Source organism: Anomalospiza imberbis, chromosome 9 (assembly GCF_031753505.1).
Source record: "Anomalospiza imberbis isolate Cuckoo-Finch-1a 21T00152 chromosome 9, ASM3175350v1, whole genome shotgun sequence".
NCBI classification, from domain to species: Eukaryota; Metazoa; Chordata; class Aves; order Passeriformes; family Viduidae; genus Anomalospiza; species Anomalospiza imberbis.
In genome coordinates, this window is record NC_089689.1 from 13,200,436 (window position 1) to 13,227,085 (window position 26,650).

General features: G+C 40.1%; 1 protein-coding gene across 6 annotated transcripts in view; it reads left to right on the top strand.

Moving 5' to 3' along the window:
* Positions 1–807: 807 nt before the first annotated feature.
* DPYD (dihydropyrimidine dehydrogenase) overlaps positions 808–26,650 on the top strand; it is a 340,814-nt gene continuing 314,971 nt past the window's right edge. For 4 of the 6 annotated variants that reach the window (XM_068199754.1, XM_068199757.1, XM_068199759.1 and 1 more), the window contains exons 1-2: positions 808–1,022; positions 24,326–24,436. In XM_068199754.1, the coding sequence (XP_068055855.1) occupies positions 984–1,022; positions 24,326–24,436 (150 nt within the window). In that variant the 5' untranslated portion in view covers positions 808–983. Of the gene's footprint in view, positions 1,023–7,164; positions 7,195–7,854; positions 7,882–24,325; positions 24,437–26,650 lie in introns of those variants that run through there. The other 2 variants (XM_068199755.1, XM_068199756.1) reach the window with 2 other exon arrangements.

A 26,650-nucleotide genomic window follows, 5' to 3' on the forward strand; every position in this document is an offset into this window, starting at 1 on the left:
CATGCATTTTGGAAAAAAAAACCAAGATTAGTTTTAAACTCCTCTATCCTTGTGAAATGGGGATAAATGTGCTCTTATTTTGAGGAATCATAGATGTGCCTAAATGAAAGTGCACTTTAGAAACAGATGTTACAATGTATGGCTGGCTGGCTGGTTTGGGCGTTGTTGCTTCCCGAAGTGGAGAATACTTACTTTCTTTTTAGGCCTGTTGCAGTGGGAATGTTTGTTTCCGTGATAACGTAAATGTTGTGTTTCTAGTGTTAAACAATTGCAATATTTGGTAGGCAGTGACCTGGCCTTCACGCACCACTCCCACCTGCTGGATGGATTCTGCGAGGGGAGTCTCCCAAGGGGGTGGGAAGGCTCGCTGTCCCTGTGGGGAGAAGTGTGAAGGTTCAGGACAGCCCAGGGCGGTACTGCTGGGAAGGTGTAACCGTGGCAAGGGTCCACTGCTCTTTGCTGGGCAGGAGGGTGACCCCAGGCGCAGCAGAGCTGGCTTCAGCCGTGGCACGCAGGCTGCTCCTGTGGGATTGTCATGAGTGGATAAACACAGCCAGGGTGGCGTTTGGCCCTCCCCGCGCAGTTTCTCGTCCACCCCCAGGGACTGAGAGGAGCAGGTTCGCAGGAGGCCGGGTGCGCACGTGGGGCGAGGCGCAGGGACCGTGCGGAGGGCGCAGCGGTGGGGCGCGGCCCGGGCCGTTCCCGGCGGGGCGGTGTGTGGAGAGCCCCCGAGCAGCGCTGCTGCCGAGCCGCATCCTCGCCGCTCGGTGGCCGCGGCCGCCCGCCGCAGGCCCGGGCAGCGGCTAGGAGCGCTGCCGCCCCGCGGGACACCTGCCCTGCCCGGCGGGGCGGCCCCGGCCCGGCGCGGGGGGCGCCCGCCCACCTGGGCGTTGCTGCCCGGGCTGCCGGCTCCGCCTCTTCCCGCTCTCCGCTCCCTTCCACTCCGGGACTGCGGGGAGCCGGGGGAAGGCGGTGCGGACACCATGGCTCGTGTGCTGAGCCGGGACCCGGTGGACATTGAGGTACCCACTCGCTCTGCCGGGACGTGCGGCTGTCACTAGCGGGGAGGGGGCTGTGTCCGGCGGCGCCGGCGCCCGATAAAGTTTGGCGGCGTTAGGAAGTGCCTCGCCGCTGCCCGCCGGCGGTGCCCGAACCTCGTCCCGCCGCCCTGTTCCGTGCCGTGCCGAGCTGACCAGCCCCGGCGCCGGCCCCTGGGGCTGTCCTGCCGCCCGGGCAGCTGCAGCCCTTGCGGGCAGTGGCTGCCGGGGCAGCGCCGGGCGCACCGCTCCAGCCGTGCCCCTGCCCCGTGTTGGCCACGGTGAGCGCGGCCGGTGCCCGGCCGAGGGGCGTGAGGGGGTGGTGCCCGACGCCTCCCCTCTGCTCGCCGCCTCCCGTCACTCCCCGGCGAACTCGAGGGCAGGGTGTGACCGAGCCCCGTCTCCCCGGTGAGGTCGGGCTCCGGGCTCTGGCAGGGTTCCCGAGGGGCGGGGCCGCTCGGGGGCCGTGACCTGATGAGCCCTCGACGGTCTCAAGGTGCGTGGCCGATGGCCTCGGGCTCAGCGTCCCGCAGCTGCCTATGGGCCAGCGGAGCTGTGCGGGACCCAGCTCATCGCTGTCACGCTGCGCTCACGGACTGCACCCAGTGTCCTCGGACCAAAACAATTGCATGGAAGGCTGGGCAGGAGGGCCGGAGTAGTACCTTTGCTGCAAGAGGCGTTCTCACCTGTGGCACTTAAGGCTTCTGCATGACATTCTTTGCCGCAGGTCGTACTGGCTGCTGGAAGTAGGGTCCGGACCTGGCCTGGGGAAGGCGGAGCTGAGGTGGAGTGTGACCGAGGCTGGTGCCCTGGCACACGTGGTGAGCTCCCGCTGGTGTTAGCCAGGTTGGAAGGTTGGACTTCAAGGCAGCATTTTCCCACCTTTCACAGGACCTCACATTTGGCTGTAGACTTCAGCTCTTTGTGAAGAATCTAGTAAAACAAAAGCAATGATAAACGAACTTGTGTTTGATAGTCTTGTTCTAGCCTGACACAACTTTTTGTTGTGGTATACTTGAAGTGTAAAATGTTTCGTTTGGGCTATTGCAGCTCATTGAGGCCCAGACATAATACACAAATAGGCACAGCAAAAACTTGAACGCATCTCCAGGTCAGTTGTTACTGAATTTTATCATTAGCTCTCGTATTGGGTTTTTGTGTCCAGTCCATTTCCTAGCTGAGCTGCTGTTTAAACCATGACTAATGTCCAGAAAAGGTCTTACAGATACTCTGATAAAACTGAAGCATGGAATGGATGGGAAGAATGAACTATCGCAGAAGTCTTCCTGGCAATTAGGGAGGCACTGTGGTATGAAATCCGCACTGCCTGTCTTTTCCCAGCTCAGTGTTTTCAGAGCAGCCGGTCTTGGATTTTTCTTCAAGTGCTAAAAGTTCATTTTTCTATGACAAAGGTTTGATTTTAGTTGCTGGGGATTTTGAGTACTTTCCTGAAATTTTTAATGCAAAATATTTCTTGTATTGCATTGTTTTGCATTTCTAGATACTTATTACTCAGATTCAAAGAACAATGTTATGGTAGGATCCTGTGTTGGTAATAGTATGCAGTACTACAAGATTTAGGAGATGAGTTGATGGATTTTTAAAGGGCTGGTGTTTGCTTTATTCTGAGGTTTCAGATACAAACTTTGGTCAGTATCTTACTGTATTTTTGGTTTCAGCAGCCATTTAAACTAGCAAGGAAATCAGCACAGTCTCCTTCTAACCAAATGTACTGTCTGGTCCTTCCCCCATATATTCAAATAAATTTAGTCATTGTATGGTTTGGGTCACAGATGAATATATCAATAATTACTGATAATCTAATTGCAGCATTGCAAACCTGTGTGGTTTTTGTTGGTTGGTTGGGTTTTTTGGTTTTTTTTTTTTCTCTCCCTGCACAGGACTTTATTTTTTGAGGGGGGGAAGTATTGCATTTTCAAAAGATGTGTTTTATCTTTGTCTTTGAAGTAGGGACAGTGCCTGCTAGCTAGTCCTATCATTGTAGATAAATAGTCTCAGTAATTTGTTTGTTGAGTGGAGGAGTCTATCAACGTGAGCACTGGCAGCACAACTTGAGTATTTTGGTCACTTTCTTGGCTACAGTATAAAAACTGAACCAATGATTTAATGAAACTAATCTCAATGGTTAGTATCTCAAATTCAAGTTTATATAATAAAATACTAAAAATGATCTCTTAAGTCCTGGAGCTACTTTACAATGTATTTAAATAGTTAAGGCTGGATAAAAAGACATGTCCTTGGTTAAAAAAGAGCCAAGAATCTGTGCTAGAAGTAGCTAAAATCACTGATGGTTCTCCAAGTTATTTTACAAAAGAAAAAATCCAGGAAACTGTCCCTGAGGAATCTTGTTTTCTTTTCTTGGCTTAGCCAGCAGCTTCAGCCTGTGGACCTAAGTAAAGAAAATGAATAAATTACATGGAGAGTTGTCTTCCTAAAATCTGTTTTCCAAATTGCGGAAGACTAGGCATGTTGTGATTGAAATGCTTTTTGTTGTGATTTATTTGCTTTTCTCTAAATTTATTTTTTTAACACTAAAATAAAAATAACACCCAAAATACCAAAACAAAACAAAAACTCACCCCTCAACTACTGACATCTCCACAAACTCACAAACACTGCATTTTTAAAAACAAAGTCAACTATCAAAGCGTGCTGCTAATATTCCTTGGACACTGATACACTAAGCCAAAGGAAAGAAAGCTTGTTTAAAAATAGCTCCATGTGAAAGTACCTACCTTGGATCTGTGGTATAAGGACTTACCTTGGGTTTTTGGTTGTTATCTGTCTACATCTGTACAAGAATTTTTGAAATCTACTCTATGAGGGCAGCATTCCCTTTCTACTTGTAATGTGAAACTGTTAAATGTACAGCTGAGCTCCAGAGAATGTTTACAGACTTCATGTAAACTTCCCAATGATATTCTGGGAAGGAAAGTCTTCCATTCTTTTGCCTTCTCTTTTGTTTCACCCAATTCCTGGCTATCACTGTGTGTAAACCATATATAATAACATATATTGCAATCTTCAGGATTCTTTAAAGAATTAAAGTTGTCAAATCAAGTACTCAGAAATTAATTAATTCCAAAATTAATAGAATAGAATCTTGAATGAGATTGTTTAGCATTGTTCTCTGCACACTGTATTTTCCTGACTGCATTCCAGTGTTGCTCTGCAGTCTCTCGTCTTTTTACTTGGTGGTGTTTGGGTAAAGTATACTTTCCAGCTCTTTGCCACCCAGACTACAATCTGGGGAGAAGAGTAGGTCTCCCAGTTTTTTGGAAGGGGCTTCTTCGCAGCAGAGCGGAGACACTTTGCCACACTGTTGTCACAAACCTGAAACATTCACAGAAAATCAAAACCAGCCCCCCAACACAACTTAGTATGAAACAGCAGTATCGTTCTTACAGTAGGTCAGCAGTATGTTGGCACTTCACAGATCCATCCTTCCTTCTGAATCATGCCTTGTGTAGATTTAAAGGGGTGTTGGGTGTTGATGAGTGGGTAATTCCCTGCTAGACCAGCAGCTAGGTACCTAGAATGCTGTCACAGCTGTTTTCACCCCAGCACTGATGCTTGACTTGTGAGAATAAAATGAAAGGTGTGAAGGGCTAGAGCCATGCTCTGAAATTGCAATCAGGGAATTGTCTGAGAATTATCAGGGTAAATGTGTGTCACTTTCACTTAAAATGCAATGAACATTGTCACTATAACTATGTTATGCTTTCTCTTCATTTAGCTTCAGAAAGTATAAATGGCTCTTAAATCACACATTTTTCTTTAAAAAGTTATATAATTCATCCACGTGTTTCTTTGGAGTTACTTCAGGATTCAGAGGAATGTTTCTTTAGGGCCAGACTGTGCCCATTGGGTGCTGACCTTAGTGAGAACACAAGAGGTTCCAGGAGTTCTTCAATGCTCAGTAGGCAGCATGTTTGTTGATTTTGAGTTCCTTGAGCATCAAGTTCTACACTGCTGTCTGAAGGTCCTAATGAATGTGGAATGAGGTTATGGGCTGTTTGAGCAGCTCACTGATGGTACGGACAGCACATCTGCACTCAAGGGCTGCAGCTGGTTCCAGAGTCAGCCAGGGGAACAGAGTCCCTTGTGCCATGTTTCCTGTTGCATGGAAGGGTCACTTGGGAAGTGCTCCTAAGTCTTGAGAAAGCATTATTGTACAGCCTGCAAATTCCACAGTGTTTTAATAGCAGGTTTGATGGCGGTGGCAGTTCTTCATTCCCTGGGATATACTTAGTAGCTGTTATCAAACATGGGCTAGTACAGCAAGGTAGACAAGCTTCACTTGTCAGGGCTATTTTTCTCCCAATGCAGATGGACAAGAACAGTGGAAAAATTGCAGGTAGAAAGGTATGTCTGAGAGCTGGGCTTGGTGTGCTCACAGTGGGAAGCAGGGCTGGGATTGAAAAATAAAGAATACTGTAAAAAAACAGGAAACCTCCAGCAAGATAGCAGGGAACTCTACTAGTCAGCATAGCTCACAAAGTTGTTAGGCAAAGGTTATGTGAATAAATAACTGAAGCTAGCTTTCTTTGATCTAGGCTAGACTTTTATTTTAAAAGCCCCAGTTATTACCGTGTCTCTCTCTGTTGTAAATACCTGTTAGTTTTTTGAAGTTCCATAATGAAGCTTTAATATGTAGAATGTTTTTATGCTACTGCTTTATAGCTTGTTGTGATGATCAGATGGCTGTTCCAGATTGATGGCTGTGTCTTCCTAGGGTCATTTGACAAGCAGTCAGTGAGAAAACAAAACTTCCTCTTTAGTGTTTTTGCTTAATGAATTTCTCAAGCCTTTTTATTGTTTTAGTGGTTTTATTGTAATAAACTCTTAGCTAAGTGGAACAGCAATTATAGCATGATTGCTTAGACCTTGTGGAAGATTATAGACCACAATTATCATGTCTGTCTTAGAGAATTGAACAATGATTTACTCATCAGGTTAAAATTTGATCTGGTAAGTATGAAGGAAAGTCTTCCATGTGAAACATTTTTTCTTTTCATGTTTTATATGCAAATCCTGTTGATGCTCAAGGTATTATGTATGGTCTTGCCTCTACTGTCGATAGTCTGCCAGATTGTAGCAATCAAGCCCTCCAAATAATTATGTCGGGGAAAAAAATTGACTTGTGCTTTTCATTTTTCTTCAACCTTTGTGTTTTAATGTTACTTATGAATTAAGCTCCCATTTTTTCCCCATCCTTAAAATTTTTACTCTTTTTGTGTGGTCTTTCATGTAGGAGCTGCTATTCCTATTCTTCTCATAGCTGAGATTTACGAGTAATCACTGCAGTTAGCAACTCTGAAAACAAGAAGGAACTGAAATTCATTTTCTTTTAGTTACAACAATGAATTTCATGATGATTTTATGTTGTAGATCAAACTGAAATTTTATTATTTCCTCTGCTTAGTGTCACATCTTTTAAGAAGGTATAACTGCATGCTGATATAGAAAGCTGATATCCTTAAGCATGATTTTGCTGATCAGCTGTGACAAGAGTGCAGCACTGCAGGGCAGGCATTTGAGATGCATTTGAAAGGGTGCAGTTTTAGCAGCAGGGCAGGAGTTGCCGAGTTTTCAGTGCAGCCCAGAGGGGTGTGGCTGTGTCTGATGGGCTGGCATTTGCTTGGACCCAAGATTGCTTGGCTCTCTCCGTCCTACTGGCCAGTCTACATGTGTGATGCACTTTGTGCTACCCAAAGACACAAGCTGCTGCTTTTCAAATTAACATTTCAAAAATTCTACTGTCCATCCTATCCTATACCATTTTGCCAGTGTCAGTAAAATGACCCAGGGAACACAAAAGTAACTGGCATTGGGTTGGGAACACACTTCTAGTTAAAATATTGAGAAAAGCTGAAATTCCTGGTGGCTGCAGACAAGCTGGATTGAATACGTCCTGTTTGTTCTGGCTATGCTAACCCTTTGACAGCACTGAGTTCAAATCAAAAACTGCTTTCTCTCCCTCCCTGGTTGCCTGGCAACCTCCCTCCTCTTATTAGCATATGATTTCTATTCCTTTTTTTATTTCATCAGTGCAGTGTTACACACTCTGCTCCCTGCCCTGTGCTGTCGCCTTTGAGAAGAGCAGGATTTGTGCCTTTATATGAGACTTGGGCAAGTATGTGATTTGGCAAAGAAATCAAACATTTGGGATTAGGAACCTTTGGCCATAAATGCCTTATCAGAAGCTCAGAGGGTGGTGTTCGTGTGGGCATGTTTTTCAAAGTCTTTTCATTTTCATTTGCTGTCATTTTTATACTAAGGGCAGAATTCTTGCAAATCAGCACAGCATAAATCTCTGGCATCTCTACATGTGCAGAGCATCAGTTTGTGAAACCTGCCCACAGAGATTGGCTACACAGATCTTGGGGGGCATTTGTCCTCTTGGTCTTTATGCAGTTCGATAATGCAGTATGCAATGCCATAATTCAAAATATAAATTTTAAAAAAAGTCATCTATATCCAGGTCAAACTGACTGGGGAAGAAAGCAGCTAAAGAAGTAAGTGGGAGAATTGAACTAAATTCTTCAGTTTTCTTCTCATAATAATGCTTTTTTGAAATAAGAACATTTTGCCTTTCATTTGGCCAGGTGTATTCTTTTATGAAATAACAGGTGATTCAGACTGGGTCTATAGTTTAAACTTTAAATTGCTTTTTTTCTGTTCATGGACTCTTACAACTATAATAAGTACCCAATTTTTTTTTGCTATTGCATTGGGCAAAGAACGTTAGATTCAAGTAGGAATAGAAAAAACAACAGTAACAACAGAAATTAGACGCAGTGAGGAGGAAATGACAAAGCATGTAAGTTTGAGGAGTGTTTATATCAAGATATGTAAAGGAATTTTTTCTTAATATTATCCAAATCATAAATCACAAATGAAATAATCTACTTTTTCAATGTCCTTGTTCTGAAGGAGGGTCAGGTTTCTCAGGAAGTATTTAAGGGGGTTTCTAGGGCTTGTAGGAAAAAAAATTAGGGAGGCCAAAGCTCAGTTTGAACTTATTTTGGCAACTTTTGTAAAGAATAATAAAAAATGTTTTTACAAATATATTAGTGGCAAAAGGAAGGGTAAGGCCAACCTTTGTTCTCCACTGGATGTGGGAGGGAACTTTGCAATTGCAGATAAGAAGGCAGAAGTGCTTAACACACCTTCTTTGCCTCAGTCTTTAGTGGGAAGATGGCTTGTCCTCAGGACAACTGTCCTCCTGGGCTGGTAGATGGTGTCAGGGAGCAGAATGGGCCCCTGTTATCCAGGAGGAGGCAGGCAGAGAACTGCTGAGCCGCTTGGATGTTCATAAATCCATGGGACCAGATAGGATCAATCCCAGGATGATGAGGGAGCTGGCAGATGAGCTTGGGAAGCCGCTCTCCATCATTTACCAACAGTCCTGGCTCCCTAGGGAGGTTCCAGATGACTGAAAGCTGGCCAATGTGACACCCATTCACAACAAGGGTGGGAAGGAGGATCCTGGTAATTATAGGCCAGTTAGCCTGACCTGGTAAGTTAGCATAACCTGGTAAGGTTATGGAACAGTTTATACTGAGTGTCATCACACAGAACTTGCAGGCCAGGGTATCAAACCCAGCCAGCATGGGTTTAGGAGGGATAGGTTGTGTTTTACCAGCCTGATCTCCTTTTATTGCCAGGTGACCTGCCTGGTGGATGTGGGAGAGGCTGTGGATGTTGCCTGTGGACTTCAGCAAGGCCTTTGACACTGTCTCCCATAGCACACTCCTGGAAAAGCTGCAGCCCATGGCTTGGACAGGAGCACTCTTCTCTGGCTTAGGAACTGGCTGGATGGGTGGGCCCAGAGAGTAGTGATGAATGGTGCTGCATCGAGCTGGTGGCCTGTCACCAGTGGTGTCCCTCAGGGGTCTGTGCTGGGCCCAGTTCTGTTCAGTATCTTTATTGATGACATGGATGAGGGAATTGAGTCTTTCATTAATAAATTTGTGGATGATGCTAAGCTGGGAGCCTGTGTCAAGCATGTGGGAAATATAGATTGGATATTAAGAAAAAGTTATTACAAAAGGGTGATAAAGTTCTGGAATGGCCTGCCCAGGGCGGTGGTGGAGTCACCATCCCTGGATGTGTTTAAAAAAGATTGGATGTGGCACTTGGTGCCATGGTTTAGTTGAGGTCTTAGGGCATGGGTTGGACTTGATGATCTTGAAGGTCTCTTCCAACCTAGTGATTCTGTGATGCTGTGATTCTTATGCTGTGGTCTGAGTTTGGCGATTTCTCTTCTTTCCTCTGTCAAAATACTTAGACCTTCCTGTGAAACATCTGGGTTCTTACCGTAGTCATAGATGCCTCCCTAAACCAGTGCAGAATTTTAAATGGTTTTAGGTCTCACAGAGACTTCACTATTTGAATTAAGAGTAATGCCACCTAGAAAAGTATTTTGTGTTTAATAATGCTTCCAGTATTTAAAGATATAATTTCAGAAAGCATTCTTATTTTGATAAATATTAACGTATGTGATGTTGGTATTTAATTTGTAGATTTAAAGTGATAAACACAATGAAGTCCTTGAAATGCCAAACCTTTCATCTCTGCTCAAGCCAAGGTTCAATTTTATTTTCAGTATGACATTTGCTGCCTGAAGTGTTACAAGTGACTTGACCTTAAAATTACGTTTATTTTAGTTCATTGAAATGGTTGGCCTTTCCAGTTCAACTTGACACCAACAGTGCAAATGGGAGAAGGCAGACATGCTTGCCTGTGACTCTATTTGAAAGCAAATTAAAAAGGTATCTAGGTGATGAATCTAAATATTTCCATTTAGATGGGATGCTAGTCATCAGTTAAAGGCAATCATGGTGAATTCTGACATTTTAATTTCAGGTTCAAAAACAATTATATATGTAATTAAGGAGCAAAGTGTCCAGGCAGCCAACCTGTCTGAGTTACATGTCTTGTTGGTGTGTGTGTATTTTTTATAGAGGTACCTGTGCACACCACTTTGAGACTGTAGAAGGTGGAAAAATTGAAGGTTTGATTTTAGTTAATGTGTTCTTCCTAAGGACACTCTTCTTTCAAGTATTAGTCACACATTCAATGTCATTAGGTTTGTATTTATCATGGAGATTGGACTCCATGCCATTTGCAAAGAGGTTGTTGTGATACCTAGTTTATTTATAAGTATATTGCTGCATGTTTGTCTTGTTTTTTGGTGTGACTTTAACTGTGCTCTGAGAGGCCTTATTTAAATTAGAATGTCCATTGGAATGAACTGTCCTGGCTGGGTTTTTGTCAGTCAACAAAACATTTGGCCGATGTGGAGAGAATGAAGCAGGCTGCTGTGCAGGAAATGCATGTCTGCTAAGGCAGGGATGTTTTGTTGTGCTGGGCACTCTATGCAGGGCTCTCTGCCCAGCATTGAGAGAGGTCCTCATGCCACCCAATTTCATCTCCGTCAATCAAATAAGGAATGAGAATATTGTGCTCTGAAGGGAGCCCTTTGCACTCTTCCGATGAAAGGACAGAAGGCAGGATGAGTTTCTGAGAGAGGAAAAAAGTGCTAATAAATATGTAGAGGGATCTACAGGGAAGGAGAAATAAAATATACACTGAAAGCAAGCTATTGCTGAGTTTAATAATTACAGCATTTTCCTGTCCAGCCGTTGCACTGTTAGCATCTATACTAGCATCTTGCTCATTATAAAATGCTTGGGTTTTCATTGATTGTGAAGAGCATTCTATGAAACCCAACTCTATTCTGCTCTTAACAATAAGCTGACTACCCTTCCATCCAGGCATGTCTAGCATCCATGCAAAACTCCAGAATTCATTTGTGAAAGTAGGTAGAAGTGTTAGAATAAGTTATTAAAAATGTAGACCCATAATGGGTGTAAAGAAGATTGGAAGTATAAAGGGAGGTTTTACACCTGGAAGTTATTATAGTTATTTAGATTGAGCGAGAATAATAACCAATTGTTTTCTAAGATGTATGACACATTTATGAAAAACCTTGAAGGATAAATGGATCTTTTTAGTATGCTACTTCCACAAAGGACTCTATGAATAAAATAATAGTGAGAGAACTCTCAGTGGATGCTGAATACTGCTAATTGATGAAATTATTACTTATTACACTGCAACTGAACTCTGCTTAGAAACACTATTTTCAGTATGATTTTTTGAAAATGACAGCTGAAATGTAAGAGGCTTTGTATTGAAAGTGAATAGTGATAATTTCTTGATATCTTTGAAATGAATGATATTTCAATGACAGTTAAAACTGAAAAAAGTGTTTTTTCTTAAGTGCACAGATCATGGACTGTGACTATGAAAATAAAATGAACTTTTCTGAAATCAATAAAGTAGACTTAATGTGGATTTATGAGACATTTTAAAAATAACTTCAAGTGTTCTATTTATAATAAAGCAGTCAATTATTTGTGTCAGCAGTTTTCATATTATGTCACATTTTAAGGTTAAAAATTGGGTTTGTGAGATAGAGTGTAGCCATCATATTAAGGAAAACTCTTAATTCTAAATTAAATCAGTATTGAAGAATACTGCTGATTTACTGCTCAGGGCAAAAATGGGAATGAGTACCAAATTTTCCTTGGTTTTCTATTGATGAAATTAGAGCCTGCTGTCCTCTTTGGTGTGTCTAGTTAGGTCTGTATGCTAACTCTTATGGATTGTTATCAGTAATGGGTGTGAGCATCTGCTCTCAAAAGATCACGTGTAGTGTAACGTTTTGGAATAGAATATGGGGGAATATGAGATCTAATTTTAGCCTTAAAAAATCTGTTCATCAGTGCTAAGATGAACCTCTCTGTTAATTTAAACAAACTGCAGCATCAGAGGGACAAAGTAGGCTTGTGCAAATTTGTGCACACACTTGCATGTGGATGTGTGTGTATGCTACAGGAACACAAGATGGGAGATTAAAAGTGGTTCCCAGACTTACTCTGTTTCTGTTTTGAAGTTGTGTTTGCTATTGCCCTTTTTTCAGTTCCAATTGAAAATGCAAAATTTGAAAGATTTTAGAAAGCACGAACATAGCTTTTCAAAACAGATGGAAGTGAGAAAGTGACAAAAGAGTTGGGAGAAAAAAAAGCAAAGAAGATAACCACAACAGAAGCTGTTCTAGATTGCTGGTGATGAAATGTAGAAATAAAATGAATACAGTACAGAAAAAATAGAAAATATGATCTCAAAGTATCTATAGTCTGAGTAAAATGTCAGTAGCTGGCAATAACCAATACTAAGCTGAAAGGCCAGTACCCTTTTGTTAGGATAGGGAATGATAAGAAAGAGTTTCTGGAAGACTGTAGAATAAGAACCACTTCTTCAGTAAAGCAGAATAGCTTGCATGCTGCAAAATCATGGCACTAGGTGAGGAGATAAGATGAATTGGTTTAGGAACCCCAAGAAGTATTTAGCAGAAAAGCAAAGTTACATAATTTTAAACTCCCAGTATAATGTTCTTTATGCACTTAATCAATGAGCCCTTAGTGAAAAATACAGAAGAAGTCTTGAGGGTTGGGCTAAAACTCTTTTAGTGCTGGAGCAGCATTCTTGTCATGTTCTCTGATTTGCTTTTGTAATCTTAGCTGAACAGCAAATCAGTTCAACTTCTCATCCAGATTTTCCTTCCATCCTGTGTAGGGAAAATCGGGAACATGGAAATGAAAGCCTTATTGTTCCAGGGATGACTCCAGTAACAAGTAGATTATTTTACAAAAGTGTCTGTTCTTGTAATTATTTGTGACACTTCCCCAATTTTTTTCCATATTTCAAATACTCTAGTATTTGAGTAGAGGTAAGTGTTTAAACTTAGGCAGAGTTTCAGGCTGAGAGCCATCATCCTAGAGGCTGGTGTGGAAGTCCAGGAGGGTGAGAGAGAACAATTGTTGTGGTTGTGTACCTCCTGTCTCTTTGGTGCTCTGTCAGACTCATCTAAGGAGTCCTGCTTGGCATATTGGCAGCTGTGAATCCCCTCCTTAGGGGCTGTAAGAAGAAGCTTAATTGGGCATGTGACTTCCTCTCCTGGAGTTAGTCACCTGCCCTTACTTAGAAAGCTTCCATGTCTGTGAATGTTGGCCCTGACTTAGAAAAAGGGAGAAAACAAATAGCTAACAGAAGAGCTGACCTGAAGTCGAGTGGAAAGAGCTCAACATGATTTGGCAACATGGCTCTACCACATCCCGAGCTGCATCAAAAGAATAGTGGGCAGCAAGTCGAAGGAGGTGATTATTCCACTCTCCTCTGCCCTTGTAAGACCTCCACCTAGAGTACTGCACCCAGCTCTGAGGTCTCCAACATAAAGAAGATATGGACTTTTTAGAGTGAGTCCAGAGGAGAGCCAGAAAAATGGTCAGAGGGTTGGAATACCTGTCCTCTGAAGACAGGCTGAGAGAGCTGGGGTTGTTCAGAAGAGCAGGCTCAGGAGAGACCTTACAGCAGCCTTCTGGTACCTAAAGAGGGTCCACAAGACAGCTAGAGGGACTTTTTTTTAACAAGGACATGTTGTGGTATGCCAAGGCAGATTGGCTTTAAACTAAAAGAGTGGGTTTAGATGAGATTTTAGGAAGAAATTCTATACTGTGAGAGTGTTATGATCCAGTTTAAACCCAGAAAAGCAAAGAAAGCTAAGTCTCTGTGTATAAACCAGAAAGAATGTAGAATATTCAAAATATACTCAAAAATGAGATTTAAACCAAATGAGGTTAGATGTTGGTGCCAAAAAAATTGATATGTTTTATTTAATAGTAGAAGAGGCAAAGAGAAAAGAAAGAAAGAAAAGAAGCATAAGTGTGGGCTGGGGAGACAGGGAGAGAGTGACAGCAGTTAGGTGGAAGCATAACACCCATCCGAGGGTCCCAATGATGTCTTGTTGCTCCCCTTCATCTGGTCTTCTTGGTGGTGAGAGTCCCCTGCCTCACGCCACATGCTGAAGAGTATGGAATTCCATACATTAGCACATGCTGTGGGCCAGGTGGGAATGCTCACGTGCCTCCCTTGCAGGGGGCCAGTTTGACACTGTCCCTTGCAACAGGGAGGGTCTGTTGCATCATGCTGCAGTGCTCTGGTGCAGGGTTCAGGGACCACTTTGGAGGCCTTTGATGGGCTGTGTCACCCCCTCTGCTGTGGATAAGCTGTTCCCGGGGTGAAGGGCCCCTCAGCTGGGATCCTCTGCCCAGCAGAGGATGGCGGTCACTGCCTCTCACCAGAGGCCTTCCCAACACACACCCACAGCCTCTCTCCCCCTATCCTTTGGTGCCAGGGTCTGTGCCAGCCTGGCAGCTGATAGCCTTGGGGCTGTTGTCTCCACCCTGAAGGCATTAGGCTGGTGCTTTGTGAATGTACCCATCCCTGACTTGTGTTACTTTGTCTTATCTTCATCTCAGAGGCCCGTTCAGGTGGTGTGGAGGTCATCTCTTTAGGTTTTGTAACACAGTTCTGCTGTAGTAGGCAAAACATGAAAATGTTTAAGTCATAAACTATAATATTTCAGTCTCTGTGGTGAGGCACTAAACAGGTTGCCCAGAGAAGTTGTACCTCATCTCTGGCAGTGTTTGAGGCCAGGTTGAATGGGTTTGAGCATCCTGGTGTAGTAGAAGGTGCCCCTGCCCATCATAGGGTGGTTGGAACTGGATGAGCTTCAAGGTCCATTCCAACCCAAACCATTATATGATTCCATCAGGTAAAGATCCACATTTCTGAAGCTGTCAGGCACAAAAGTGCAGGAAGATGGTACTTACAGAAGAGTAACCTGGGTACCTTTCCTTTATATAGTTTCTAAAAAAATGTTACTTCTGTTACAGCTTTTCCTGTTGCTCTGCAGTATGTGCTCCTGTTCGTAACAAACTGCAAACAAAGGGATGCTGCTCTGAGACAAATGGGTTTTGATACTTCCATCCTAATTGAATGATAGCATTGTGGTCTTGTATCTTCTGTTCTAGGAAAGAGAACTTGGACCTGCCAGCAAAATGGGAATTTTAGTTTTTCAGAAGTCCAATACTTAGATTTTGATGTAGCTTGAAATCCACAGCCTTAGAACCATTACAGTATGTTTTTAGGAGAAATATTTTACTGTAATTTTAGAAAGCCTTACAAATGATAAAAAGAGTTCTTCCCTATTCAGAGGTCTCACAGCAGAGATGTAATTTTGCTTAATAAATAAAAGAATTAGAAAATAATGCTCCTACATATAACGCTCCTTAACAAGTATTTAAAAGTAATTTTTCTCTATAAGTATGGGACAAAGTATAATAGATCAGAATCCAAATGTCTGCTGGCATGTTTCTAGATTGGGCAGCCTTATCTCATAATTTTATTTGAAGTGTATCACCTCTGCTTCCGCCCCACACATTTATCAGTATCTAATGTCAATAAGATTTGAAAATCAAAATTGTAAGAGTAAAGAACTCCAAGGAATTGTCTATATTTCCTATTGCTGATATATGTTCCACTCTCATCTATAGTACATGAGTCCCTGTATACTTACAGTGTCATGTTTCTTTGCTTAAAGCTGTCAGCATCACTGTGTGCTTCTGTAAAAGAAGACAATGATATTTTAAAAAGGAGAAACTGGGAACAGTTTTCTCTTGCCTTTTTTGCATGGGATGTCAAATTTTGTTGCTTGAAAAGTAGGTGTGGTTTTGGGTTTTTTTTTTAATTATAAGACATTTAATAATATTTTATAATATGACTTCACATATACTTACAGCTTATAGGGTACAATTAACAAATCCTTCACATTTCCATTTTATTTCTACATGCTAATTCTTTTTTTCCTTTTTGATTAGGATGCTCTGGTGTATGCACAAAGTTAATAGAAAGTCTGTAGTCCCATTGTCAATTTTGCATTTTACCATTGTATTAAGCAGTTGCTATTGAAATTTTTTTAAGAAGTGTGCACAGTAGTTGCAAAAAGGTAGGTTTACTTGTTACTTCTTCATGTTGCAACAGATTTAGAAAGTCAGTACTGATAGATAGTTGGCATGTTCTTGGAACAAGTACAAATGTTCACATTTGTTTCAAGCACTGAATGTACTAGATCTTTTGGATGTATATTGTTAGTCTCATCCTTGCATTTCAAGTTCATTTATTGGACTTTGAAAATCACCTTTTAACAAAATTTTCAGAACATTGCTTTGCTCAGCTAAAATTAGTTCCGCTGATTTTGCCAATGATTAAACTTAAGCAGTATTAACTTTGCTAATTTCTCTCCTCTGATCAAAAGTTAGTAGAGCATTCGCTTGTCATTAACAGATGTGTCTCTAATGCAAGTTTGGATTTTGCTTAAGCAAATAATCACTATTGAGGGTCCAATTCAGAGATTCAGTTATGGGGATACAATGGCCTTTTTTTGGTTCTGACAAAGTTTATTTCCAAAGGCAACTGAGTTTGCTTTGTCTTGTGATCTGTTTGTCTTGTAGAAAAATAGAAGTGAGATGTAAATGTATGTGTATGATAATGATTCTTTTTGCTGTGATCCTTTCAATAAATGACTCTCTGTGTGAGTGAGCACTTACCAAGTAACATTTGTATTCCTCATGTAACAGAGCAGTTTAATGTGCAAGCATTTGAGACATAGATCAATATTATACTGAAGAAACCGAAAAGTTCTGATATACCTATGATGAAAACCTAATATTTTTCTGAAGCTTTAAGTTTTGATTTGTAAAGGAGGAAGATATTTTTGTTAGGAAGATGAAAAAAGGTGACTTTGAGTGTAGGGGGTATGGCTGACTGGAGACCATGTACGTGCTTACTTCTAAAGTAACAGCAGGCATGAAGCTAGGAATCAATGCTGTGACATGAGTTGCTCTTGTTTTTTTTGCACTTTGCCAATTAGTTGGATGATTAAAGACTGTCCAGTTAGGGAGAAAAATTACTAAAATATTAACTGTGTGTGTAGAAGGATAGTTGTACAAATTTTTAAAACCTTGTTCTTTTAAAGGCTGCAAATTAAGTAACGTTTTATTCAGCCAAATTAATACAAATAGTGAATTCAACACTGAGTAAATCGACCAGAGCTGTGCTCAGCTATGTCTTCTCTGAATTTTGTATATAAAGGCTAATATTTTTGGATGTGGTGTATTGTTTATAGTGTGAAAACACGATCATGTCACAGAGTGGGGTGTCCCTGGAGGAGCTTCAGAACTGATCCTGTGTTGTGGTGAATTTTAAGCCTGCTTTAGGCTGTGTGGTTTTGATATATATATACTTGTGTTAAATGCATGAATAATTCACTGATACTGGGACTACTCAGATACTTCAGTAAAACCTGGAGGGTGAGTATTTGCTTTGTTTTCCTGTGTGAGGGTCAATGCATTTCTGCAGAGATTAGTTGTGTTGAGGAGGTAGCATGCAGTTTTCAGCAGCATAATTTATCACCCAGAGCCCTTCCCATAGAGGAGAGTAGTTGGTATCTATGGGAGACAAGTAACACTTTTTGGGTTTTATTTTAATAACTCTTTCAGAATTTACAGTAATACCTGGCACAAATGCATTGCTGAGTTGGAGAGATCAAGCGCTAAATCCAGCAGTTAAAGTAACAGTATGATTGTGTAAACCCTGCTTAGGGTTGTGCAATTTTGCTGATTTGTTAATGTGTAATGCATTAACTTTGTTATGTAACAGGAAGTGCATGAAGTAAAATGCACTTTTGTTAAGATAGACATATTCATGACTAAGACTTTCCCGAGTTTAGTGGGAGTGCTTTAGAAAACTGCTCATTTTGTTAAGAGGTAGTGTTTATATATTGCAGGAAAATCTGAAGACCAAGAAATTCTGTAGTGGTAAAATTGAAAATCCCAATATCTAAGTGCCTAGTAATGGATCTAGGACTACACCTCTAGGATACTGGTATGCTATGAGGGTGTCACGGGGTGAATTCTTTCTCTAAGTTTTAGAGGCTATACAAGGAGTGCAAGAAACCAGAAGTGTTTGTTCTGCTATCAGCAGTTTGTCTTACAGGGAAATGTAAAGATGAAGATATAGCACTTAAATGCTACGTGTGCATAGGTAGCATATGCTTATCGCTACATCATCCATTGGCTTTAGTTCTTGATCCATTTTGAAACTATGAGCTTGTGTGGCTCAAAGAAGAAATTTGCCTTGTGATTAAAAGTTGAATCTTTTTCCTGCTGGGTTTGAGCTCCCTGTGCCCATATGCACAGCAGGATACAGGGTCAGGCCTCAGACCCTTGAGCAGATTGGCTTCTCCATCCCTGTCTCACAGGAGGCTGCAGTACTGCTGCCCTTCTGGCACTGGTTCATAGGCTGGTTGTCTCTTCAAGTAGTAGAGCCCCATCTTCCAGCTCACTGGACCTTGAGGATGGTTTTGTAGCAATCACAGTAGTATAAAGGGCCAGTTGTCAGGCATGGACAGGAGACCACCTGCAGAATTTATCTACTGAAAGAGATCAGAGGGTTATGCCTTGTCACACCATGATATATTGGGATAAAATATGTTCACAGTCAACTTGTGGCTATGCTCACATGTGCAGCCATTTGTCTCAGTAACAGAAAACATATCTGGTAATTTACAAAAATAATTTCATGGGGGTTTCCCTTGGATTTTCCTAAGGCTGACCATGTTCTTCCCTTGACATTTGTGCTCATTTCACATTTCATCAAGCTGTCTCTGGCTTTTGTTGCTTCACAATTAAACCAGGCCTGAAATACTGTGAAAGCATGGTCTTTTCACCTTTTTGAAATTTTTGCATGAATTCATGAATTCCTAAGATACATTATCAGCCAGGTTACATAAATAGTTTATAAAGGTTCTCATCAGTTCTGATCTTCAGTAAGGAAATCACAAGTATCGATTTGTGGGATATTCTATCATAAATAAAGCATATGGGAGAGATTCACAACATTGCCCTGTATTATTTCAGCAATGGAAAATAACATAGGGCTAGCTTTTGGAAGACATGACACCATAGATACTTACTTTTTGCAATCTTGTGTTTATCTTCTAGTGTAACAAATTCTCCTATGAACTTGCTCTTTCTGATTTGGCAAGGAAACTTCCATGTATATTGAGGACTTTACACAGAGTAAAGTCTGCACCTGACTGTCAGTGCTTCATGCAGCTTTCCAAGAAGTAGAGTAGATGTGAGAAGTAAAATGTGAATTAGGCAATTCAAATGAGATATTAATAGGACTTCACACCTTGGTCATCTGCTTCTACACTGATGTGATTTTTCAACAAAGTTCCTTATTGTGGGTCATCTAATCTCATGAAAATAAAGACGTTTGAGTTCTTTAGCCTTTGACTGAAGAGCAATTACACAATTAGTTTCATATTCAGATATACTAGAAAATATTAGTGGAAAAGCCCCAGGTATTTGTTTCTGTCAGTGAAGTAACACTTGCATAGCTTTGAAATTAATTGTTTAGTATGTTCATTACTCTTAGAAAAAATAAACATGTTCTCATTAAGTTCACTTGGTGAGCATATGTATCTTGCAATACATTTAATGTTACTTGCTGTGAGGGAGATTACAACTCTTTCTAAGGAAATTGGGTAGATTAATAGAATGGGGTGGGTTAAATTGCTCTCCACATGCATTCCCTAGCATGCCTGGCCTACTCCCGTATTTTAATTGATGTATGTAAAAGTGTTTAGCTGAGGGGGCTCTGTGAAGCAACAGGATTATATCAGGATATCAGCTGTGTATTGCAGGGGCTGGGCTAGGGAAATGAGCTGTGTGCTAAAACAAGGAGACTGATACATGGGACCTTGTTTTATGCCCAATCACAGTCTGCATGTGAACTGTTGCATTTTCCACATCTTCACTGTGACAGTACATGTAGTGATCTGTGGTGAACTTCAGGAGGTGTTTTGGGGCTGTTCATAGGAAACTTTCCCAACAAGCTACAGGAAGTCCACAGAATCCTTGAAACAAGCAAATATTTACTTCGTCTTTTTAAGAATTTTACAGAGTTTTAATATCACAAGCTGTGACAGAGCCTGAAGATAGATGTTCTGATCCTTACTCTCACTTTGAATGAGCAGTAACAAATATGAGGATTATTAAGCATTAAATACTCCTGTTGCAACTCATTGGTTTCAGTAGGAGGCTCTCCAGAAGAAGAGTGATCTTTAACTGTTGAATTTTTTCCAAATTTATTGTTTTGAATGAGAGATAGAGTCCACGTAAGCAGGACCTCTTGCTAAGGTTATTACTTTTCGGGACAAAAATATAAAGCCAAAGATTTCACACCACAGTGCTTTAAAGAAAAGCTTTCAAAATTTGAATTCATGTCACATAATTTATAAAGATGCTGCTAGACTTGCAGGACTTTTTGATGACTATCTTAAAGTTACTGTAGTCCTACGTCCCACCTGTGTTCTAAATTGTACCTTTTTTCTTAGTAACATCCTCTCTCTGCCTGCCCCCCAGTCTCCACTGGCTTTGGAGCATTCCCAATGAGCAAAGTGCTTCCATAACTTTATATTTTATTTTGCAGAATATGCACTTGATTAGGAATCACATATAATTGAAATAGCTTCTTCTGATTTCAGGAAAAGAGTGGCTTTATGAGATGAGAATAAAAAGTGTGTGACACTTTTAATGAAATTAAAAGCAAAATGTGTTTAGAAATTTATGTTGCATCACTTCAGAGCATGTGCCAAACCTGTCTTGATTTACCTGAAAGTGCTATATCAGAGACAGGACTCCCAGATGGAGAGTGTATCCTATCCTGGATGACTGCTTTGAAATCACTTACTTGGAGCAATATTAATTCAAATTCCTGATAAATTACTCAGTGTGATATAACATGCTCTTTTAAAACTTTTACAGCCTTTTCATTAATAGATGATAGTGAAAAGTAGAGCTAGTATTTTTTGTGTAGACTTCTTAATCATGCCATTTAAAGTAGAAGCTAAGTAATAAACATCTAATGAATGGCTTATGGTAAGTTTAATCTCAGAAGCTATGTTGCTGTTGGCACAGTTCAGCATAACCATCTATCAATAAATTTTCAAAATTTAAAAACTGTAGCTATGACTTATACATGCTAGTTGTTCTCAATGTACATTACATAAGAGTAGTTTATTGCATTTTAGGATACTTGCAACCGACATCGATATCTATTAGATATAACAAATATGTTCCTTTCTAGAAGAGGGTGTATTCTGAAATTGAACCTTTTTTCTATATTTTGTAACTTTTAATAATTGTTGTCCTTTAAAAGACCTGAAAGAAATCATTGTCATGGGTAATCATTAAAGGAATTCCTTAAGGTAATTATATTTGAGCAAGTCATCTGCAAAATATATTTAAGTTTCATTCCACGGAGATGGGCTCCTTGGCTTTTATCCCATAAGTGAGGTCTTCAAATTAATCTGTGGAAATAGTGAAGGAAAGTATAATACTTTGGTGGTGACCATAATCGTCAGTGCTGTGCAGAGTTGCAGCTTTAACTCGACTGTGTGTGTTGTGCTTATGTGCCACAAGTCACAAACTCAACATGGTCTCAATTCACTTCTGTGTCCTTACTCATAGCCCCATGTCTGTCTTCATCAACAGAGTCCCACCATGGATTTCTACTGAAGTACAGTACCCTTGTATTCTGATTTGCAGCCATTAATGATATTGTATTTATATCTACTATTAATGAAATAAATGGAGCCAGTTATGTAAAAGTGTAAAGAAAAAAAATAATAGGTTCTGCATTACTGTACAAATAGCATCTTAATGTGAAATCCAAAGTTCATAGTACTTCAAAAAGGGATGCATTATGCACCCGCATCCTCTGTTGGGGAGCTTGAGTCTTGCCCTTTCAACATCTGGAGAGATCAAACAACAGCTCATCTGTCAAAAATGAGAATTTTTGTGGCAGAATAAGCATGGGATTCAGACAAGCAAGATTGCAGTGCCAAAATAATTCTCCTCACCAATGAACTCTTCCCCTGCTCAGATGACCAGTGTGTCTGGGAGACTGGAGGTCTCAGGTTTCCTTTCTTGCATATCCAAGTGTTTTGTTTAGTTGTGTGTATTCATTGTTATTTGCAATACATACTCTAGAACTTTCTTTAATTTTGCACTTACTGACTGACCCATCTGAATTTATTTGTTAAATTTACTAAATGTCTGACTAACCATAAGCTGTGAAAAGCCAACTAGGGAACTGAAATGAATAGGAAGAAAACACCCTCACTAATTTCACTTCTGACACTTCAACTGACCCAAGAGCATTTACATTATTTTCCCATTTAAGCAGTTAACTTCTGACTTGTTCTTAAACACCAGGGACCTCTAACTAGAGCAGCCACTTTGGTCAGCAATCCAAGATTTAGGCAGGTAGTATATTATTTATGTAGTGGAAATATAAGCAATTTTTATATTGTATATGTGATTTAGTATTTTAGTATTTTCTGTGCCAGTTTTATTTCAGATTTAATTCTGGGACATGCTGTGCTACGTAGTCCTTTTGGATTTCTGCAACTGTTGCTCTTGGAGCCATGCTTCTGCTGCAGAATTCCAACAGGAGCAAACATATGGGGATTCTTCCGTCCTTGGCTTGCCCCACCATTTGTTCCATGTTTTAAACCAACTGGTGCTGTACCCAGTGGAGTACATCTGTTACAGTTTATTGCTAGAAATTTGCAATTCATTTCAGTTTGCTAAAATAATATTCATGGCCAAGCATTAAGCAATTACAAAAGAGAGTAGACAAAATTTTGCTACAATTTTTATGTGATGCAGAGCCTACTGCCCAGCTTGGGTAATTTGGGCACTCATCAGTCAGATAATGTTCTGACAGTTGAGTTTGATCATCCTGAGAAAATCAAGGATATCCTGAGACATCCCTTATGTGGATGTCCCTGCTCTGTTTTAATTAAGGGCAAAATAAATTGGCATAAGTAACCACTGAATGCATTTGGTTGCTACATCTTGCCTGAGGTCCTCATCTGGGGAACACCCTGAACTGGAGCAGAGTCTTTGCTGCGGGAATTACAGGGGCACATCCAATAACAACCTGTAACTCTTTGTGAAAGTCAATGGCATGTAGGCTGCTAAATAGTCTATATGTTTTTTGAATGTTGTACCTCACTTTTTGTCCCTGTGCTTCAGGCACGCTGGGAGTTACTGTGTTGGGCTATGTTGTTCTTTGCAGAGGTGAGGTTTCTGGTTTGAAGGAAAATTGGATTACCAATCATTACCTTCTAAAGCAATAAGTAGTTGAATAGAAAGTGACTCCTTCACATTTAAAATAAAAAGTCCCCATAATCAGCGCAATAAAATCTTAATACAAAACATGACTGTTTCATCATTATCACCCTCTGAAGCAGATTTTTAAAATTACGAAGAATCACAATATAATATTCATAACCCCATCACACTTGTCATGTTTCTGTAAGTCAGTCTCGCACATCTTTGACATATAGTAACAGAATAAACACACTATGCTCACCACTGTGGAGACATGTAGTGCTTAAGCCAAGGTTTTTTTATAGGTAAACTTGCAAACTAATTCTAGAAGTTACAATCAACAATGTGCCTGTTTTTGTTCTCCATCACAGACCTGAGTCTGGATCTGTCTCTTGGATGCCTTTCACACTCATCTCTTGAAATAAATGAGGTCACTTTTGCCATAGAAGTTGGTTACTTGCCTGATTTGTAAAAGAGTTTTGGTTCCAAAAACTGGATTTAATTTGTTGAGTTACACTAGGATAGTGCAAGGCATTGCAAACTTCATTCTGCCTGTGTTGTCAGACCCACCACTATGACTTAAAAGTGTGGCTACATTCCTGAGATTTATTTGTGTCCTTGCAAATAAAAGCATTTTAAGATAAATGACTTAACTCATCAGCTCACTAGGCTTAGAAGGAGATTGTTTTGATGGGGAAATTGGAGTTTATACTGAAATGATGAAGCATTCAGAAATAACCCAGATCTTTAAAAATGTTTTTGCTTGTTTTGCTTCAGAAGTGTTACTTGAAGTGATACAATGAACCAGAATTATGTGTTTCTATATGCTCTACATAAAAAATATCTGGGAATGGAAGCCATTATTAAAGCTACTAAATATAATTCTGTTTTCTAGTAATCCTAGAAATGTCTTAAAATATTCATCATCTAAGTGGCATGGACAATACAATCTAAACAAATTAGTATAGTGTTGGGCTATAATGTGGTATGATTGCATTTGGTTTTACAGATTACTGTAAATAAGTGTGTAAAGCGTGATCTAAGAGGTTTTGAACCTTTATGGAAATTTTAATCTATATTTTAATGTCTTTCGTTCTTTTTCCATAGAACATTCTGGCTTTAAATCCCCGAAAACAAACACATGCAACTCTTCACTCAACTGCAGCAAAGAAACTAGTCAAGAAGCAATGGAAACGGAATTCTGACAAAAACTGTTCAGTAAGTGCATGTTTGTCATTGCATCTGGAACATGTTTATCATCGCATCTGGAACAATCATTGAGGCTGAAATCACAGCTGTGGGAGAAAAAAATTACTGTTATTCAGTAGCTGCATTTGGCTTCTAGTTTGTTCCTGTAGACACAAAGTTACTTTGTGATGAGCTGTTTACTTTTCAGAACTTATTGCATAGTTTTTCATTTTTGGTGATTTTAGTAAGTGTTTGATACAACTTTTGTGCCTTTTGTTATAGAGTCTGATCTCTCTCAAGTATCACATCCTGAGCCGTGCTGAGCTCCTTGATTTCCCTGGGTAGCCTCTTCTGCCACTTCCTTCTTCTCTTTCTGTTTTCCAAGAGTCAAACTGGGCTGAGCAGCACTTCACTATCCTTTCTGAGACTTTTAAAGATAATTTTATTTTGCTACAGAAATAGGGGAGCCTGTCATATGTACCTATTTTTATATATAAATCAATACATAAAGCTTAGATTAAAATGTGACTCTGGATTTTAAATTTTGTGCATTGTATTTTTCAGGAAATAGTTGACTTTGGAATAAATATTTTTCTTGCTGTAAACTGTCTATACACACTTCTGTATTTCTGCCATTATATATCATCATGTTCTCTCTAGGTATTTGAATTCCTAGTCTCAGTGTGATATTTGACTAATCCTATCAGACATTTTTTGTCTCTTTGAAGTCTCATCTGATTAGAAGGTTTGTATTGCTTTTACTGTCTTCCTACAGATTGTCTTACATAATCCTCTAAATTCAGAAACCTTTTAGGCAGAGTATTAGTTTCCTTATGGGTATAATGATATTAGTGTCTTTTCATAATGTTGTCAAAACAACTTCTCCCACTAAAAAGGAAAATTCAGGTAGGAAGTTGATTTTGTTTGTAATTAATAATAGGTTATCCAAAACCCAACAAAACACAAACCCAACCAAAAATACCAAAAAGTTCCTCAGTTTCTTAAAATCATGAAATGTTTGTGAACTTGGATGATTATTTTGGGATGTCTGATGCAGATATTGCCCACAGCTGTCTGTTCCTGCTGCAGAGAATGTTGGGCTGCTTAGCAAGCGGCTCCTGGGCAGCTGCAGTTTACACTGTCATGTTTTCAGGTGACCAGAAATCAATACCAGGCTGTAAACTCCTCTGTTTTCAGAAGGTGTTTGTTAGGAAGCTCAGGTGTCCATGCAGCAGGGCAGCTGAGTATCTGTATAGTTACCTAATTAACTGTTCCAATGTAAATTATTCTGGTTAGTTAAACTGTAACATTCACAGAAATATTTTACTAATGGGTGTGTTAACACACATTTCCTAAAGTGTCTAGGCTTTTAAATCACTCTTTGCTGTCCTTGAGCTGTTCTCCATGTCAGCCTTGCCTGATTTTTAAATTCAGTTTACTCATAAGGTGTTTGATATTTGCTGTTGATTTTGAAAGTGCATAGTTTTCTAGAAATTGTTTCCCCGTGTTCCTGCTGTTAGCTCTGTGTGTGTACCTCATGGTGTCTCAAATATTTCTGGATTCCCAAGGTCTGAGCTTCTTGGCTTGTGCAAACACCATGGATTGGGGTTCATTGCTAGCTTGTGTGCCTTGTCTGGATTTTCAGTTGAAAGAAATTCTGAACATTGTCAAAAATTGCAGGATGATGTTTTGGCATAGGCTTGCAGTCTAATAAACAACTTGGTTTTATAGTTCTGCAGTACTACCTGCAGATCTGTGTAGTTATTAGAACACTGTCCTGACAGGAATCTGCTCATGGTGTATAGTTTACAGGATTAAAAGTTAGAAAGAAACAAGTGTGTATATAGACAGATATAACTGCTTTCATTGCAAATAGTTTTAATACTGCCTTATTATATATTATTTGGTGGAAACAACACATTACTTGGTTTGCAAACTATTACAGGAAATGTAAAGTGCTGGAAGGACCTGTAAAGGGATAGTCCTTATTTTTAGATGGGTAATGATCCTAATTTTTAAAACTGACAAACTTTTCTTTGCTCAGAGATCTGTAGCTTACTCTTACTGTGTCAGATTTACCACATAGCTTACTATTAGCTTACTATAGGAGAAAAAGTCATGAAAAATGAAAAAAAAATTAAATATTTGTCTGGTCTCCCATTATATAAAAGATATCAGTAAAAAATAAGAGACCTTTTATATTCTCCAGAGCATTGTTGTTGAATGGTTTTAATTAAAAAATAA